At 35.2% G+C, this 18175-nt stretch overlaps 1 protein-coding gene across 1 annotated transcript; it reads right to left on the bottom strand.

Moving 5' to 3' along the window:
* Window positions 1-2717: 2717 nt before the first annotated feature.
* Window positions 2718-14921, bottom strand: for (cGMP-dependent protein kinase for; the record flags this gene model as incomplete). The annotated part of the gene is made up of 5 exons (XM_017633600.1): window positions 2718-2988; window positions 3066-3685; window positions 3819-3968; window positions 4100-4336; window positions 14591-14921. Coding segments are annotated over 5 exons (1532 nt in total), but the record flags the coding sequence as incomplete, so codon positions are not given.
* Between the last annotated feature and the right edge of the window lie 3254 nt (window positions 14922-18175).

Here is an 18175-nt window from a genome sequence, read left to right as displayed (position 1 = left end):
AAAATATAAAGTTATTTTTTAACATCTTTACAATCATCTCTTCTTAAACTAAAGGCCCTATAAAGTTCGGAAAAGCCTTTAGAGCAGTCACGACTAAAACATGAAACGCAAGAGAAGCTTTTTAAAGCTTTCTGTAGATTTCATAAAGGCGAGTGCAGAGTAAAAGCTCTCTGATCGTCACTGCTTCAGAGGCGGGGATTTAAACTAGGATACCGAAAGAAAAGCAGGGTGGAAGAGAAAAAATAAAGGCAGAAGTTCGTGAGCGCGAAGAGCTTGAGATGTTGGAAAGCAGAAATGAGAGTCAAAAGTTCTATCAGTAAATAAGTTACTAATTAAATACTTTTAAGACCAGTCGTAGTAACTAGGTCCTGCAGACATTGATCTGATGACCTCTGGCTAAGATATGTAATTGGAAGTCTTTTCTAAGACAGTTGAAAGACAGTAGATAGGTAAGATGGTTTGAAAGATTTTTTTTTTTCATTCTGGTACGAAAGTCATACAACAAAAGTTCCTTTGCCAAGGTTAATGGTAAAAAGGTCGTTTGACAGAAAGCACTTGTCGCTGCTCCAAAAATGGGCAATAGCCGACTGGGACCGAGGTCGAGCGGAATTTTTCTTTTTTTAATTATATTCTTTTCTTTTTTAATGTATTTTTTTAGTTTTCAGATTTTAAATGTGTTTAAAGTTCATTTAATTTGTAGAACCTTATTAAATTTTTGTCCTTTTTTGTAATCTTCTTTTTTTTCAATATAATTTTCTTTTAATCTTTAGATTCTTTTGTTTTAAGAAGGATAATATATTTTTTAATATAATCAAATTTTTATAAACTTATTTATATATACTATTTATTTTTTTCTTTTTAAATAAACTTTATTATTTTTTTCCCTTTTTTAATGTAATTTATTTCTAATTTTCAGATTTTATTGTTTTAAAAGAAAAATATTTCTTAGTCATTTAATTTTTAGAAACATTTGATTTTTTTCGTTTTTGCAGTTTTCTTTGTTTACATTCGATTTTCTTTCAAAATTTAGATTTGATTGTTTGAAAAAGAAAAATATATATTTCTTAATTCAATTAAACTTTTAGGCAGCGGAATTTTTTTATTTTTTTATTTTATTTATTTTTTTTAAATGCGATATTTTTTCAAAATATTCAGATTTTATTGTTTTAAAAAGAAAAATTATTTTTTAAGTTCATTTAATTTTTAGAAACTTATTTAACTTTTCTTTTTTTGTAATTTTTATTAAATTTTATTTTTTTTTTTAATTTTACATTCTATTGTTTTAAAAAGAAAAATATATATTTTAAATCTAGTTAAATTTTTATGAACATATTTTTGTTTTCCTTTTTAAATAAACTTTTTTTAAATGTATTTATTTATGCTTTTTTAATATAACTTACTTATAATTTTAAAATTTTTTGTTTTAAAAAGAAAAATATTTTTTAAGTTCATTTAATTTTTAGAAACACTTGATTTTTTTCGTTTTTGTAGTTTTCTGTTTTATATTTAATTTTTCATTAGGTTTTAGATTTTATTGTTTAAAGAAGAAAAATTCATATTTTTTTAATTCAAACAAAATTTTTAGGCATAGGGAGTTTTTTTAATTCATTTATTTTTTTAATGTAATTTTCTTTCATTTATCAGATTTTATTATTTTAAAAAGAAAAAAGAAAAATTAATTTAATTTAGTTTAATTTAATTTCTAGAAATTTATTTAATTATTTCTTTTTTGTATTTTTTTTTTATTTAAGATGTTATTATTTTAAGAAGAAAAATATTTTTTTTTAAATCTAGTTGCATTTTTATGAACATATTTGGTTTTTCCCTTTTTATAAAGATTTTTTTAAATGTACTTCTCTTTTAATTTTTGAATGTTAGATATTAAAAAAAAATACTTTTTTAATTATTTGTTTTTTTTTTGTTATTTATGGCCTTTATAATAATTAATTTCAGCAATAAAATTGTTGAATATATATTTTTTTAATTTCATTGAATTTTTAAATTCAATTTCTTTTATTTTTTAATTAAATAAATTTTAGATTGTTAGTTTGTATTGATTTAAAAAGAAAAATATATACATTTTTTATTTACTTAAATAAAAAAAAAAAACTTATTCATTTTGAAGGCTTTCTCGTTAGCAGATTTGTCAGTTAGTCCAAACAAACTGGAGGGTTGAAGCGACTTAACTATTAAACGTGACGAAATGTGGATAAGCCGTAAACGATATTCACAGAGAGTTCTACACCACCTTCGGAGACGCGAAAGACGTTATTGGAGCGCATAACAGCTGACCAGCTTGGTCGGCCGCTGTGGTGTAGTGGTAAGCAGCGCGCGCTTTCATTCATCAGCACCTGGGTTCAAGCCCTGGTCAAAGCAACATCGCAAAAAATATAGAAAAAAGGGATTTTCTTAACAGCGGTCATCACTCGGCAGGCAATGGCAAACCTCCGAGTGAATTTCTGCCATGAAATCAGGTCGGCGTAAAACTGTAGGTCCCTCCGCTTTGTGTGACTACATCAAGGCGCACGCCACAAGTCGAATGAGAAGCTCGGCCAAACACTAACCTATGTGTAAGCGCCAATCTATTATATTATTATTATATTAACAGCTGACCTAATTAACGTCTGGTTAATGCAGGCGTCTGAACCCATATTTATCGAAACGCGACCCCGACGTACACGTCTCTTCACCTGCTCACTCAAACCCGCTCAGCTAACGACCCAATACGTTCATGGAATCAGCAATAATAAAAAAAAAAGAAAATATCAAAAAAATTTGCAGCCAACATCACCACTTACCGATGCTTCTGTATTTCACTGATGCCACCACGCTGATAGCCCAAACGCTCAGCTGGATTATCGCGGCACAGTTTCTTAATTAGGTTGCTGGCGTTGCGTGTAATATCGCGCGGAAATTCGATGGCATCAATACCCTTCAAGATAATGTTGTACGTACGCATTGGATCCGAACCGGTGAATGGTGGCGTGCCTGCAGAAAGTAACAAAAAAAAAAAAAAACAAATATTAAAATCAATTAAAAATACATTTACGCCAAATTCCACTCACCCGTTAGCAGCTCAAACATCAGCACACCCAGCGACCAATAGTCGGCGCTAATATCATGTCCCCGATTCAATATCACCTCAGGCGCTACATACTCTGGCGTACCGCAGAAGGTCCACGTCTTGCGGCCCGATTGTAATTTCTTAGCAAAACCAAAATCCACCAACTTAACATAGCCCTTCTCGTCGAGCAACAGATTTTCCGGCTTCAAATCACGATAGATAATGTTGCGTGAGTGCAGATATTGGAAAGCCTCCACCACGCAGGCGGTGTAGAAGCGTGTGGTGGCATCATCGAATTTACAACGATCGCGTAATATTGTCCACAACTCGCCGCCTAGACAACTTTCCATCAGCATATACAAATATTTGCGATCCTTAAATGTTTTGAACAATTTCACAACGAATTGACAATTCGCCTCGCCCATAATTTCCTTTTCGGACATAATGTGCTGCTGTTGGCGTGTCTCGACAATTTGTGACTTCTTCATTTGTTTCAGCGCAAACGAGCGGCTATTATCACCGTTAATTTGCACCAGTTCGACACGACCGAAACCACCAACACCAAGTGTGGCGATGATACGCAAGTCGGTCAGTTTCACATTATCGAATTCCTCATTAATTCTACGCAAGTAAGTGAGAGAAAAAGAGTGCAAAATTAGTAGCAAAAAAAATAAATCAGAGGCAAATGCATGTTGGCGGCACTGCATGAATTAGCGCAGCGGATTAGCGCAATGTTGCACTTTCGTCGACTTACTTTTTACGCTCTACTATGCATTCATCATCGTAACGATGCTTAATTTCATCTAAATTCGAAATGAGTTGGTTGAACGTCTCTCGATCGATCACCAGGCAAGTAACGCCATCGGCTGAATCACATATAATATTTGCTGTACGCAAGTCATCGCTGTGCGAAAAACGAAAAAGAGAATGATTAAAAAAAAAACGCATAATTTTGAAATTAGTTGTTATGTATTGCAGCAATTTTCATAAATATTTGCCATAATTTTGTTGGCTGTCGTATGTACTCGCACTCACCCCTGCAACGCCTTCTCACCGAAGAAATCACCCTTGATGAGCGTACGTATGAATTTCTCCTCTTGCGTGTCGGGCTGTTTGATCGTCACACGCACTTGTCCCTTCGATATGATAAAGAAGGTATCACCGCGTGCGCCTTGACGCACAATATAATCACCCATTTGGTAGTGGGTCTCTTCGAGCACATCTGAAATTTTGATGAGTGTATCCTCGGGGAGGTTCTTGAAGATGGGAACGCTGGAAATTTAAAGTGAAAATGGAAGTTAATTGAAGATATAATAATAAAAATTAGTTTATAATAAAAACAACACCGCTTTTACAGCTAACTAAAAATTTGTGTTTTGGAAATCTTTAGTTAAATGCTGAAAGTGTGTTAACTAATAATAATAACACTGNCGTATCCTCGGGGAGGTTCTTGAAGATGGGAACACTGGAAATTTAAAGTGAAAATGCAAGTTTATTGAAGATATAATAATAAAAATTAGTTTATAATAAAAACAACACCGCTTTTACAGCTAACTAAAAATTTGTGTCTTGAAAATCTTTAGTTAAATGCTGAAAGTGTGTTAACTAATAATAATAACACTGGTTTATAGCAAAAATGTTCAGTGGATGTCACTATCCAATTCCTATATGTAGTATAGAATTGCCCGCTGATTCTGAAAATCGGCTTAATTTTTTATTCTATGGATAAGTTTTCGAGATATTTTAAATTTACCGTCATTCAGCTTAAAACAAAAAAAAAGTTCCACTTAATTACGAACATCGTACGAACTAACATTAAACAATCGTACATAAACTGCATATACAGTGACTCAAACAAATGACCACGTGTTGATTTTCTTCAAATATTCGTAATGTTTTTCGCGCAAAATTTTTTTGTTTGTTTTTTTTTTTTTTTTATATAAAGATATCTTCTAANAAAGTTCCACTTAATCACGAACATCGTACGAACTAACATTAAACAATCGTACATAAACCGCATATACAGTGACTCACACAAACGATCACGTATGTTGATTTTCTTCAAATATTCGTAATATTTTTCGCGCAAAATTTTTTTGTTTGTTTTTTTTTTTTTTATATAAAGATATCTTCTAAGCTTTAACCAGAACCGTGTAAATCATAGTTTCAAACTTTATACAAAATTTTGGTAAATTCAACAAATTTCCATCAAAATTTCAACTTTTTATTCTGAGTTTCTAGAAAATTTTTGGGTATGAAAATTTAGTCTAAGGAAGTGCAAGTTTCAAACGGCTAAAACATCGCGTTGATTTTGAGATTTCTTTTTTGGTGACGGATTTTTGAACTTTTTTCATATAAGTATGAATTTCTTATGAAATAAAACGCGGGAGACCGTCAGCAACAAAATTTCAAAATATCAACGCAAGTTTTTGTAAAATACGCTTATTTTATTAAAAAAACCTGAAAAAGTAGCCTAAAAAAATTCAAAATCAACGCGACTTTTTAGCCGTTTGACTAAAATTGTATGGGCTATAAAACTGCATACGCAAAAATTTTGCAAAAATTCACAATAAAAAGTTGAAATTTTGATACAAATTTGTTGAAATTTTGATGAATTTTGTTGAATTTTCCTAAATTTTGTATAGAGTTTGAAACTGTGATTTACACGGTATTGGTTAAAGCTTAGACGATATTTTTATATAAATAAAAATAACAAAAAAAAAAAATTATCTCGAAAGACATTCCGAATATTTGAAGAAAATCAACACGTGGTCATTTGTTTGAGTCACTGTACATCACTTTCCAGTAGGACTGTTTCTGAGATGTTAATTAATAATTTCAGATTTTTTAATGAATAAAAAAAAATGATTCTTTAACTGGTGAAAGATTTAAAAAATAACAGTTTCTGTGTAAATTTTTGTTATCTTAATCTAGTACCTTGATGAACAAAATCGATGGATAAATAAAAAAAGAATTAGTGGCGAAAAAAATGCGCAAGACATTTTTGTATGAAAAATGAGCAGGAAAGAGTGTACATAGTGTACGAGTAATATTCTTTCCTGCTTATTTTTCGCACAAAAATTTCTTGCGCATTTTCATTTGACCACCCATTACCTCCTTATTTATCCATCGATTTTCTTCATTAGTAGCTTAATTTTTTTCTAATAGAACAGGCTTTAACAAAAGTGCAAAAAATTGACAATCTGTTCTTTTTAAAAATTTTCTCCTGTTAAAACTTTATTTTCTTTCATTTTTCATCAGAAATACAAAATATATGGAATGGCTAATTCATTGTCCGATCAGAATGTGATGTCAGCTTTCATTTGCCGCATTTCATATTACGATGCCTGTGAACTGCGTGAGAACCGGCTCTCACGTTTCTCCTAGGGATTTTAGGCCTATCAGTCTGTCTTCGTTTTTGCTAAAACCGCTAGAGAGATAGATAGACCTGTACATAATATTGCAAGGTCGGTGGAAACCACCCACCACATTGCTAAAGTGTTCAGAGGAAGCCTTCACGCTGTAGGGACCTTCCTAGATATCGAGGAGGCCTTCAACAATGTCACTCCAGAGGAAATAGTCTATTCATTATCTGGGTGTTGAAACCAACCTAATAAGGCATATCTACAGCTTACTTTGTAACAGAACTGAGCGCCTGCACTCAGCGCAGATACAATAGGGGCACACCGCAAGGTGGTGTTCTCCCTCCCCTGCTCTGGATTGTGGTTGTAAATGACGTTCTAGAGGAACTGGAAAAAGTAGTATGTCGGGTGATCGCCTATGTAGATGATGTGGGTCTTTTGGTCAAGAGACGATTTCTATACACCCCTTTTTCTGCCTCAAGGTTATCTGCAGCAGGTAAATAGTTGGGCGATCAACGGTGGCCTCGACCTTAATCCCAGCAAAACGGAACTGGTCTTGTCTACCACGAAGTACAATATACCCGTTCTGGTTAATTAGTTAGGCTTGATTCTGGATAGGAAGCTGTAGTGGAAACCTAACATTGAGGAAAGGGTAAAAAGGCGCCGGTTGTCTTGTACTGCTGTAGGGGAGCTAACGGTAAAAGGTAAGGTTCCTCGCCCAAAATAATTCATTAGCTCTATGGAACCAGATTTAAGCTTATCTTGTTTAACGGAGCCCTTGTCTGGTGGAACCCGCTACACTTTTAAAACAGGAATTAGTGGAGCCTTAGGAACCACACCTATACTGGCGCTTAACGTCATGTTGAACACGGCGCCTGAGGATATTGCAATACAGAATTGTAGCAGCACGAGCTGCTATTAGGCTATAGGAAATCGGTTGGTAAAACTCTGGAGTTCTGGGCTTTGACTTTGCCGTGAACACATAGATTAAAGCGCCTCCGAAATGCCTCCCAGAAGCTCCTTCTCTACCTACATATATTCCCATAAGAGAGGACTGGCTTCGGCGGGGTTACTAAGGCTTCCGGATTTCTGCAGTGTCTTTCAGGTGGAAATAGCTACCACCAAGGAAGCAGTAGACTCACTGACAAAGGGTGTGATGGTGCGTTAGAAATCGGTAAAGGAATATCTGACTTCTTTATCCATCGCGTCAGAGTACTTCTTAGGTACTTCGACTAGTTTAGGTTCAGGGTCACAGTGATATCGCGGTAAACTGCGTGGCTGATGACCTGGCGTAGGAAAGGCACCCTTAAAACGTTATCCCCAGATAAGGAGCAACTAGGGACGCCTCTGTCCTCCTGCGGTACACTCTTGGATGATTGGGCCTAGTGTGAGCTTGGCGAGCGCAAGACTAACACGCATACGCGATAAAGAAATTGCGTACTCTGGTAAATACCTAATAAAATGGATAAAAGAAAGCAATGCTCCTTTTGTGACATAAAAGCGGAAAAGAAGACTGGAGCAAACGTTTTTATAAAACACTTGTTGGGCAGTATCGATACCAAAAGTACTCAGAACTCGATTGATAAAAGGATCGACAGAACCCGATTTTTAAAAGTATCGATACTGAGTACTCCAAAGTACTCAGTACTCACAAAAGAGCTCGAAAGTACTCAGAACTTGAAAGAACTCGAAAGTACTTGGTACTTGAAAATATTCTATTCCAATCATCACTTTGATGCATGCACTCAGGGTCGGTTCAAAGTACTCAGTATTAAGTGACGAATAGATACTTAAAAGTACTGAGTTTTATTTATATTTACTGGTATTCAGAAATGATTGCACTCAATATGAAGTTCATATATGTAGCTTTCAAGTTCAATATTTGTGCCCAGTAAAGTTAGCCATTCATTTGACGCAATTTTGGATTAATATTTTAATCTGAATAAACTGCTGAGATTTCTACACTAAGCATTGAAATGTTACCAACACGTGTACATATAAGTATTTAAAAAAAGGACTCAGTACTCTCAAAAATACCCGATTATTAAAAGTATCGATACTAAAGAACTCGTTCCTCAAAAGTACTCGATCCTTCCCAACACTACTAAATATATACTATGTATGTGTGTAGGAAAATAACTACTCGTTCATTGCAAATTTTTCTATGTGGAATTTATTCTAGGACGCTTCACTTTTTTTCGAGCGTAAGGACTAAACGTACTCAGTTTTTAATAAAAAAAAACTTCTTTTCATACATATTAGCTCCGGTGGTGCAAAGAAATAAAATCTATATAAATGTATTAAAACATTAAAACAAAACTACATGTGGACTAAGTACAACTATTTTGAATTAACTTATAATTATATTTTTACGACTTTTTGNTATTAAAAAAACTACATGTGGACAAAGTACAACTATTTTGAATTAACTTATAATTATATTTTTACGACTTTTTGCATCAAAGCGCACAGTCAGCGACAAAGAGCTTACATACACTTTTGGGTTTATGCTATAAAAATACATATATGTGTTTTCCATTATCTATTAACTTTTTTAATTAAATATGTAATTAAAACCTAAAAAATTGTAATATTGCCATAACTGCATTTATGCATGTATGTATGTACTCGTAGATATTAATTTTACAACTTAATTTCACTAATTTCGTTAGTTGCAGGTAATTGGTTTTTTTAACTACTTTTTTTTTTATAAGTTATGGTTCATTTGATTGCTGCTGCGGTCTGATCGCCTCGAGTTGGACAAGTTTAATGCACCTAATTTCCTGCACCGGTAGGTACCAGAGAAGTAAATCCATATGAAGGCATATTTAAGTACCAAAAACTGGCTCGAAGCTAGATATGAGCCTGCTGAACTTGTGCACAGCGTGTGGCGCGCGGTGGCTTCACTGACGAACGTGTCGAACTTGTCGTCGCAATGTTGCGCCAATTTGCAGCGCTATTTAACGCTTAATGCAGTTCAATTTTGCATAGTTTTTTTTCTCTATTGTAATTTTTCGCCAACATATGGAAAACATCAAAAATAGTTTCACGGTCATTAACCGGACCGCTGCCGTGTTTCTTCGGGCTACATTGCATGCATAAGTACATATGAATACATACAGTGGCGCAAATATAAATAGGTACGCGACATTTTAACAAGTTTTAGTTATTATTATTTTAGTTATTTAATATTTATTTATATAAGTATAACTGGTTGTCTAGCAAAAATTATGTAAGACCGAATTTCAAGCCTGGTACAAAAATTAAGAAAATTCGACAAATTTTAATCAAAATTTCGAGCTTTTTAATTGGATTTCTTAGAAACATTTGGAGTATGCAATTTTGTAGCCCATTTAATTTTAGTATAGTAATTTTTGGTAATTTTTTTGTTTGTTTGCTCCATATAAAAAATTTTCGAACTGGCAAAAAAATAAAAATTGCCAAAAAACACACACTTCAAAATTTACACTATATATAAAGACTGCATATCAAAATTTAAAAAAAAAAAATCTTTTTAAAACAGTTCGAAAATTTGATGATATTTTTTTAATTTTTTTAATTTTCCCAATTTTTGTACAAAGTTTTAAATTCGGTCTTAAAATGTTGCGTGCCTATTTATATTTTCGTCACCGTACATCATATGAGTACCTACATACATATGTACATATATATTTTCTACTTAGTCCACTGGCTGCTGGCTAACAGTTTGCCGCATGGTTAGCTGCTTAGCATTTCAGTGTTATTCCGCGCATCACTAACTCGCAGAGGAGAAAGTCTTTGCAAAATCAAAAAAATTAAAAAAAAAAAACATTAAAATAAGTAAATAAACGAATAATAAGAAGCTAGCTAGTATTTGACGACGACTTGTTTGATCGTTGGCCGAATTGTCGTTAAACCGCCTGCAGCTCATCCAATGCTGACACAATCCTTTCAGCTTAGACAGCCAACACTCACGTCAATGTCGCATAAGCGACCAAAAAAAGCGAGCTGCGAGCAAACTGCGACTGCACATAATGCCTCCATCGGCACTCCTATATAGGAACATACATATGTATGTATGTAGCTATGCTTTGTCAACAATGCGTGTTGCAACCATAAATGCACAACGCTAGCGGGTAGCTGGCTGGCTGTCCAACGCCTTGCCATGCAACTTCTGGCTTGCCTTTGATGGACAGCATTAGAGAAACATTAACATTTATTAACAGCTATCATAAAAACAACATATTAGTGAAAAATTGTTAGCGTTAATGGCACTCTAACCACACGCACTGCCGCATGGCGTGGCGCAATGATGGACCTGTGGACTGGCAGGCAGTTTATTTGGTTGGTGGTGTTCATGTTGCCGCAGGCATTTTCACTTTTTGGTGATCAAATGTGCAAATAGTTACATATTTATATACATATATGCATATGAAAATACCATATATACACATTATACATACATTGTCCAAGTACAAGCACCAATAAATATTGGTGCTTCCATACAGTGTGCCTCAAAAAGGTGATCATTATGGAGGCGGCTGAGTGGCAAGTATTGAGCATTATATCAACACTGAACAGAACGTCCACCCCAGGGAGTTCTTTTGGTAGTTATAACAAAATACAATCCCCGGCGCTTAAACCTTAGTTTTGCGAAATCCTTCAAATAGTTTCGGCGATGGGCGTTGGAGACGATAAAGTTAATCTCCTATTGGGTTGTGTTCTTTCTGGACATCTACCAGTAGGGCGAGTTGGTGCTGGGTCAGCTTAAGAATTTCTTTTGACTACCTACACTGAGGGAAATAATGCATAGTAAAAATGAATACTTTATATTTGATTGTCGTTTAAAAATGTTCGTATTTAAAAATAATATTTTCATACAAAATTTATTACGCACGTATTTGACTGTTCACATCTGAGTATGTATATGTAAGTGTACATACGCACCCCAAGCATGCAGAGCGCCGCACTGAGAGCGGTGACGAAACACACATACACACATAGCAAGAATGGTAGAATGAGAGTAGAATTCTCAAGAATTTCTGTCAATCGTGCATACATAGTACATACATATTTATCCGGACAAATCGCGTTCTTTGGTGTTGATGGATATTCAACATTTGAAAGCAAATTTATATGACTGGGTGTAGCTGAGTGCGCAAAGATGCTTGCCACAAGTTGTTGGTATCCGGAGATGGTCGGGTTCGAATTCCGCTGCAGGCAACATGCAAATAAATTTTTTTTTTAGTTTTTTCTTGATTATTCACTTCTCGGATGCTTTTTCAGTACGAACGCGGTCATTTTAATATGCGCGTAATTGAATTGAATATTTACCGATATACAGTACTTTCGTTGACGTTTATAGTAAGATCAATTACGTTTCTATTTGATTTTAATATTTTTTTCCCTCAGTGTATGGTCCATCACCAGCCAGAAGCACTTTGTCTGTTTTCATGTCAGAGGTTTCGGTCAGCGGTCACTGAGTAAGCTCAAACCATAAAGGATAGGCCGCTGGTAATGAGAGGAGCTCGCAAAAGTACCTCAGTGGAAGCGACCTCGACCTGAAATGCCGCTGTGACCTGAGACAGTGCTTTCCCTGTATACTATTGATCGCACCATAAGTATAAATAGTATTTACCGTTGAAATCGTTACTGCGTACGTACATATGTGGCTAACCGACTGCCTTCTTTATGGCGGATACCGCTGTTTGAAACTTGAAGTTTATGGAGAGTTCCTGACCGAACATTGGCTTCAATGCTTCCGCTGAACTCCCACCAAGCCGTGAATATATTTACTGGAATTCATTTTCAGAGGCTTCCTAAATTCCCCTTACTCCTGTGAGAGGCATGTAGGTAGAGAAGGATCCATTCCGATGAATTCGAAGTCACTAAAGATCATTGTGATGAAGGAGAACCCGTACGACGCTAAGCAAAATGTTAGGTTATGGAGCAGTAGAAAGGCACCAGTGTATGTAGACAATTTCCTTTCTTTCCAGGATCACGCCGAACGTCTTAACCCTGTCAGAGTTTGAGACGTATGTACCCCTGACGATATGGGCCATGTCAACTGCTCAACTCAAAATATGATCAGTTAAGTGAGTGACTGTAGTATTTTACATAAATGCTTCCACATTTTATTTTTGTCGCAAATACATACTTAAGGTATCAATTACGTACAGCTCAACCGCTTAATCATAAATAGTCTTAGGCGCTTACACTAAAAAAAATAAAAACCCTTTCCTTTTTGGCCAATGACCAGCGGTGCTGCACTCAAAGCTCAAATATCACCTCCACCTGTAATGTGATATTCTCATGTTTCATTGTACATGCATAAGTAATTGTAAAGTTGTAAATTATATCATATATATATATGATGTTGGATTGCATATTCATTGTACCTATTCGTACGTGTAGGGAGGGTCAGTCACTTGGACCATTCACATGCATTCTGCGAAAGATTGCCCAGCAAAAGACGTTCCAACTGAGTGCTCAAGGTAAGTCTAGTGGAAGGAAGGAATTGTGCGTTTACATGTACATATGTACTTGTGCTTACTTAGGTACATACATACTGAGATACGATTAAGTAAGTTATTGCGGTTATGTTGTGTAACTCTTGTCGATGGTAAAAACTGAAAGTGATCGCTGGGGCCATTGCCCAACATGGCGACTACATATACAAAGACAAAAACAATGTGCAGTGCTGTTGTGCGCTACAGAATGTAAGAATGGTTGCCAATGAGGTCGCCAACGAAGCGCATGAGAATAATTTATGTAGGCACTTACATACAAATGTATGTATGAAGTAATCGCGGCCTTAAAGAGGGTCTATGAAAATGCCAGTTAGCTTACAAGGATTCGCGGAACCGCCTGGCTATCTTTTCAAACACATATAATTAAGTAGTGCAAATTCTAAACGAACCCCTAAAATGGGTTCGAATCCTCCGTCGATCTAAGTTGGAGAGGAGTTGCCGACAAGCTACTAGGTATTAAGTATTAAACTTACTACCAACTACGTATTAGCCATAATTAACATCTGGTTACTCATTGGTCCACTTACTAAGTCGGAATGTGGGATTATTCTTTGGGAAAACGAGATATATGCGGGAGTATTTGGCTAGGATTGATACATTTCAACTTCTGTTCAGACGGAATTCCTTTACAGAAATCAATTTATCATTGATTGAGACGTAAAAAAACTCAAATATATGTGAGTTCTAAAATAATCGAAATTAATGGTATAAAGCTCCGAGGGAAGTCAGTGCTTCCACTTGGAAAGTAACAAGATCGTCAATGTGTTCGAAAAAGTGGTCCTCAAGAAATTTAAGGTACGTTCGAAGAAGCGCTGCTTTAAACTTAAAATAGTAAAAGCTCCCTGTAATCATCATTGTTATATAATCAGAAACGACACAAAAAATTTCTCGTGGGTGTAGCGTTTTAAAGCTTTTAAAGCACAGCGTTGCTGCTTACATTAGTGACGACCAGAGTGAGCTTTTACAGCGCAATACTGGCCATCGTCTTTCAATTCACCATAGTCTCTCGAAAGACAAAAGTGTTTCGTAAGGCAATTGTCAGTTCTGGCAACTATCTCAAAGCTCTTTACTGTCTTTCGAAAGGCTAATTGAAAGATCTTCTAACAAGGAGGTATTAGCGTAATGCTTTTCGCCTTTTAGCAATAGTTTTTTTAAAATTTAATCAAATTAAAAAAACACAAATGTTTGTATATTTTTCTTTTGAAAACAATAAAAAGGATCTAATAAAAAGTAATAAATAACAGAAAATTGAATTATGAAAAGAAAACCAACTTTTTTTTTACTATTCGAACGTTGTAATGGAAAGTGCTGAACAACTTTTGAAAAATTTGGAGAACTTAAACTCAAAAAATGAATTAATACAAATTTTGATAGTTCAGTAAACAGTTCGGGAATTTCGATGCCGTTACATTTTAATGAAGTACCTTCATTATTTAACTTTAACGTTGAAAAACTAAAAAAAAAAAAAAAACTAAATAAACAATTATTTAATTTGCCATTATTTTTCCGCATTGGAGGGCAATACGAAAGTGTACATAGCAGGTACTTCATTCACAAACAAACATATTAACAAATATCCTTTTTGATAAAAAAAAAACAAAGAAAAAAATCTTAAAGAATGTACAAAAACGAAAATCGTAATTTGTCTCACTCACCTCTTGAGAAAATCTGTATACTGCGCTTGCCGTATGAGGCCAGTACGCATCATTATCGTTTGGAAGCATTGTCGTTCTATGGCCCATAATTTGCATTCCGTTATAGCAGTAATGGTCGCTGTACGCTGGCAGTTATATAATATGGCCAATTCACCCAAAACCTTTGCGCCGGATAGTGTCGACAGGTATTTGCCTTCGCGTGAGACCTCCACGCGACCCTCTGCAAATAAACAGATAAGAAGAGGAAAAAAAGTCAATAAAAAATTAAGTACATTGTACAAAACGTACAATACAAAATGATTATAAAAGCAATAAGGGATAACGTGAAGAGCTAAATAAACAAACAAACATAAATTTGCATTAATGCATTTTTATTACCACCACAGACTTGGCGGAGCTTTTGTGCATACCAACAGCTGGAGCACAAATGTAATTAACATGTACATATATATATACCTATACTAAATATATGTATGTATGTATATAATATTATGTTTGTAATGTATGTACTTAAACTTACATCCAAATAGGCTACATTGTCTGTTTGATATTTTTGAGTTTATTAGCTTTTGAGCTTTTATGCAGTTTGGAGAATGAAACCAACTACTATCTATCAATCTGTATGTTACCTTAATATAAGAAGGCCCTAACTCTTTCTTTCGAAATTCAGCTTTTCAAAAATGATTATTTGTTGCAGTGATTTTGAGTAACTTTCCAGTCGTGAAAATTGTATTTCTTGAAGACAGAAAATCAAATTAGCGAGTCATATATGTGGGGTTTGACTAACTGCCCTCTTAGTAACATATTCGCGAAAATATAAAATTTTTCTGCAGATCCCGAAATTAAGGCTGTCAGAAACCGAAGTTACCAGTAACTCCGCCCTAAAGTTAAAATCCACTTCGGCATTTTTCAAGTGTTTTAGCCAGGGACCGAACATAATAGTTATTGATGAAAACTGTTCTTGAAAAATTCACTATGAAGGAAATGTTCTACAACTAAGTGATACATACTAATTGATTTATTTTTTCTCGGAGAATCAAATTTGAAAATAAATTTTTATTTGTAATTTTTATGCAAAAAAAAAGACAATAACAATTACTTCTAATTTTTATTTTATAAATTCAACATAACAATTATTTTTGATTTTTATCTAAATAATCTATAAATAACAGTTAATTTTGATTTTTATATTATATGTCTTAGATAACAGTTATTGAAGACTTTTATTTATAAAATAAAATATTTATAATCAGTCGCCGACTTTTATTTTTTAAGTCATACCTATAAAAGTTATTATAATTTTTCGCAGTTAAGAAGGTGTTGGAGAGCAAAAGTTTACTACGACTTATACTAAAATGACTTTTATAGGTATGATTTTAAAAATAAAAGTCAGTGAATGATTTAAATTGACGACTTTTATAAATAAAAGTTTTCAATAACTGTTATCTAAGACATATATTAAAATCTAAAATAAGTGTTATTTACAGATTATTTAGATAAACATCAAAAATAATTGTTAATTTGGATTTATAAAATAAAAGTCAGGAAAAAAGTGTTATTTAAGGAGTAATTAGATAAAAGTCAAAAAATAATTGTTAAAGAGATTGCATTGCACGACGCTGGAAGGTGAGCATCTACTGTGATAGCTTAGCGGAAATCAGGGCATTGGGAGCGCTCAGGGTGCGCCTTAAGGCAGTCGGGAAATGCCTTACCTTTATATCTGTCGCGTCCGATTAATTCACTTGACTATATGCGCTGCGAATAAGTTTCATGGATGGGTCGAAGCTCGACGGATGGGTCGGTGGAGGGGTTACTTCCAGGAAGCTCTGCATCAAACTTAAGTTTAGGCTTCCAGATCATTGTAGTGTATTTCAGGCGGAGTTTGCTTCTATTAAGGAAGCAGTCGTTTGCCTGCTATTAGACGCTATGGCGGTAAGGGAGATTAATATCTACACAGACAGCCAAGCGGCAATCAGAGCCCTGGGCTCACTTACCGTACGCTCGAAGCTTGTTGGGGAACGACTTAATTCGCTTGAGATAGCGTTTGAATACTACTCGGTGCACCAGCCGAGGTATTTCTGTCCGAAGGTGAAAAGGGGGCGTAGGCTCGCTAAGCCGGATCTCTCGATTCTAAAGAGTCTAGTGACTGGAAATTTTCCTTTCGGGATTCATGCAGTGAGATGAAATATCTTATCGGACCCCGTTTGTCGCAGCTGCATGAAGGATGACGAGGTGGAGTCATCTCAACATTTCCTCCTGGACTGCACGGCTTTTACTATATTGCGGCGTAGGCACTTGGGTTCATACACTCTGGCAAGTCTGAAAGAGCTTTATGCCCTTGAACAGAGAGGCTTTGCGTCAGCGTAGCGAAGGTTGGGCTAAAACTAGGCAATACGTTACTGCAAGGTCTCTCAGGCCAAGGGTAGACCGGTCAACAGATCTCGTTATGATCACAAAGCCGCAACTCTCCATTTTATTGGGTGAATGGACAGTGAGATTGTAAATAATGCGGTGGGCCTAAATATCACACCGGATCTACACTGTCGCAGCTGCTTAGAGGACGATGAGGTGGAAACATCTCAAACATTCAGAAATTTTAAGTGGAGGTCTCCGGCACTGACATCTGCTGGCAGCGAAACTTCTTTCCGAACACACAACATTTTCCACTTCTCTCTTCACTCTTCGTAGTGGTATAACGAAGGACTCAAGAGAGTGTTTGCGATTGCCGATATCTTCACCGTTTGGTAGCATTAATGGTGTTTCGTTTTATCTATCAAATGTGGACTAGTGAAGATAGGTCTATTAAGTTTTTTTCGTCTTACATGTAAATAATAAGAACGATATGCTGAATTCGGGCTGAGTTCAATGTGGACTCCGGTAAGTATTTCGACTGAACTACGTATTTCTCATCAGTAGTCGCCTTTGAAAGGAAAGAGTTTTTGTTCGAATAATTTCAGAGCTATAAATATTCTTGAGTACCAAAGTCCGTCAAAATATATGCAAGTACAACATGTATCTATATCTATACATATGCACATAAAATGTAGATATGTATAAAATCATATACATAAATAGTTATGTATGCAATTAAGACTCAATTCAAAATGACTTAATAGTGACACCAATGAAGTAATACAAATAACAAGCCATCGAAGGAAATGATTGCAAAATGCAATTTTAGTGAAAACCAGCAGAGTTGTGTTTTTGGTTGCATTTAATTTTTGCATTCACGCATGCGCACAAGCTTTTTTTGTTACTGCGCATGCTACCACCGGTGCCGAAAAGTTTAGTCAACTTGCTGAATAAAAAAACCGAAAAAAAAAACATTCAAATAAACCGGTCGAAATGTCATTCGCAAAGCAAACTTAACCAGCTAGCAAAGAGCACCTACGACAGACTGACTACCTGACTGCCAGTGCGACTGTGTGACTTTGGACCGGCGAACAGCGTGCCGAAAGGTAAGGTAGACTGACTTGAGGCGACATGAGGGATTTAGCGGTTGGCTGCGGGCAACGTGTAAACGCATGTGCATTGCATTTACAACCAGCGGCTTGCATTGTAAGTCGATACCCAGCAAAAAATCGG

This window comes from Rhagoletis zephyria, unplaced genomic scaffold (assembly GCF_001687245.7).
Source record: "Rhagoletis zephyria isolate East Lansing unplaced genomic scaffold, Rhagoletis_zephyria_1.1 Rzeph_scaffold_11952, whole genome shotgun sequence".
NCBI classification, from domain to species: Eukaryota; Metazoa; Arthropoda; class Insecta; order Diptera; family Tephritidae; genus Rhagoletis; species Rhagoletis zephyria.
The sequence above is the reverse complement of the archived record's forward strand: the minus strand, read 5'-3'. Positions and strand labels throughout refer to the sequence as shown.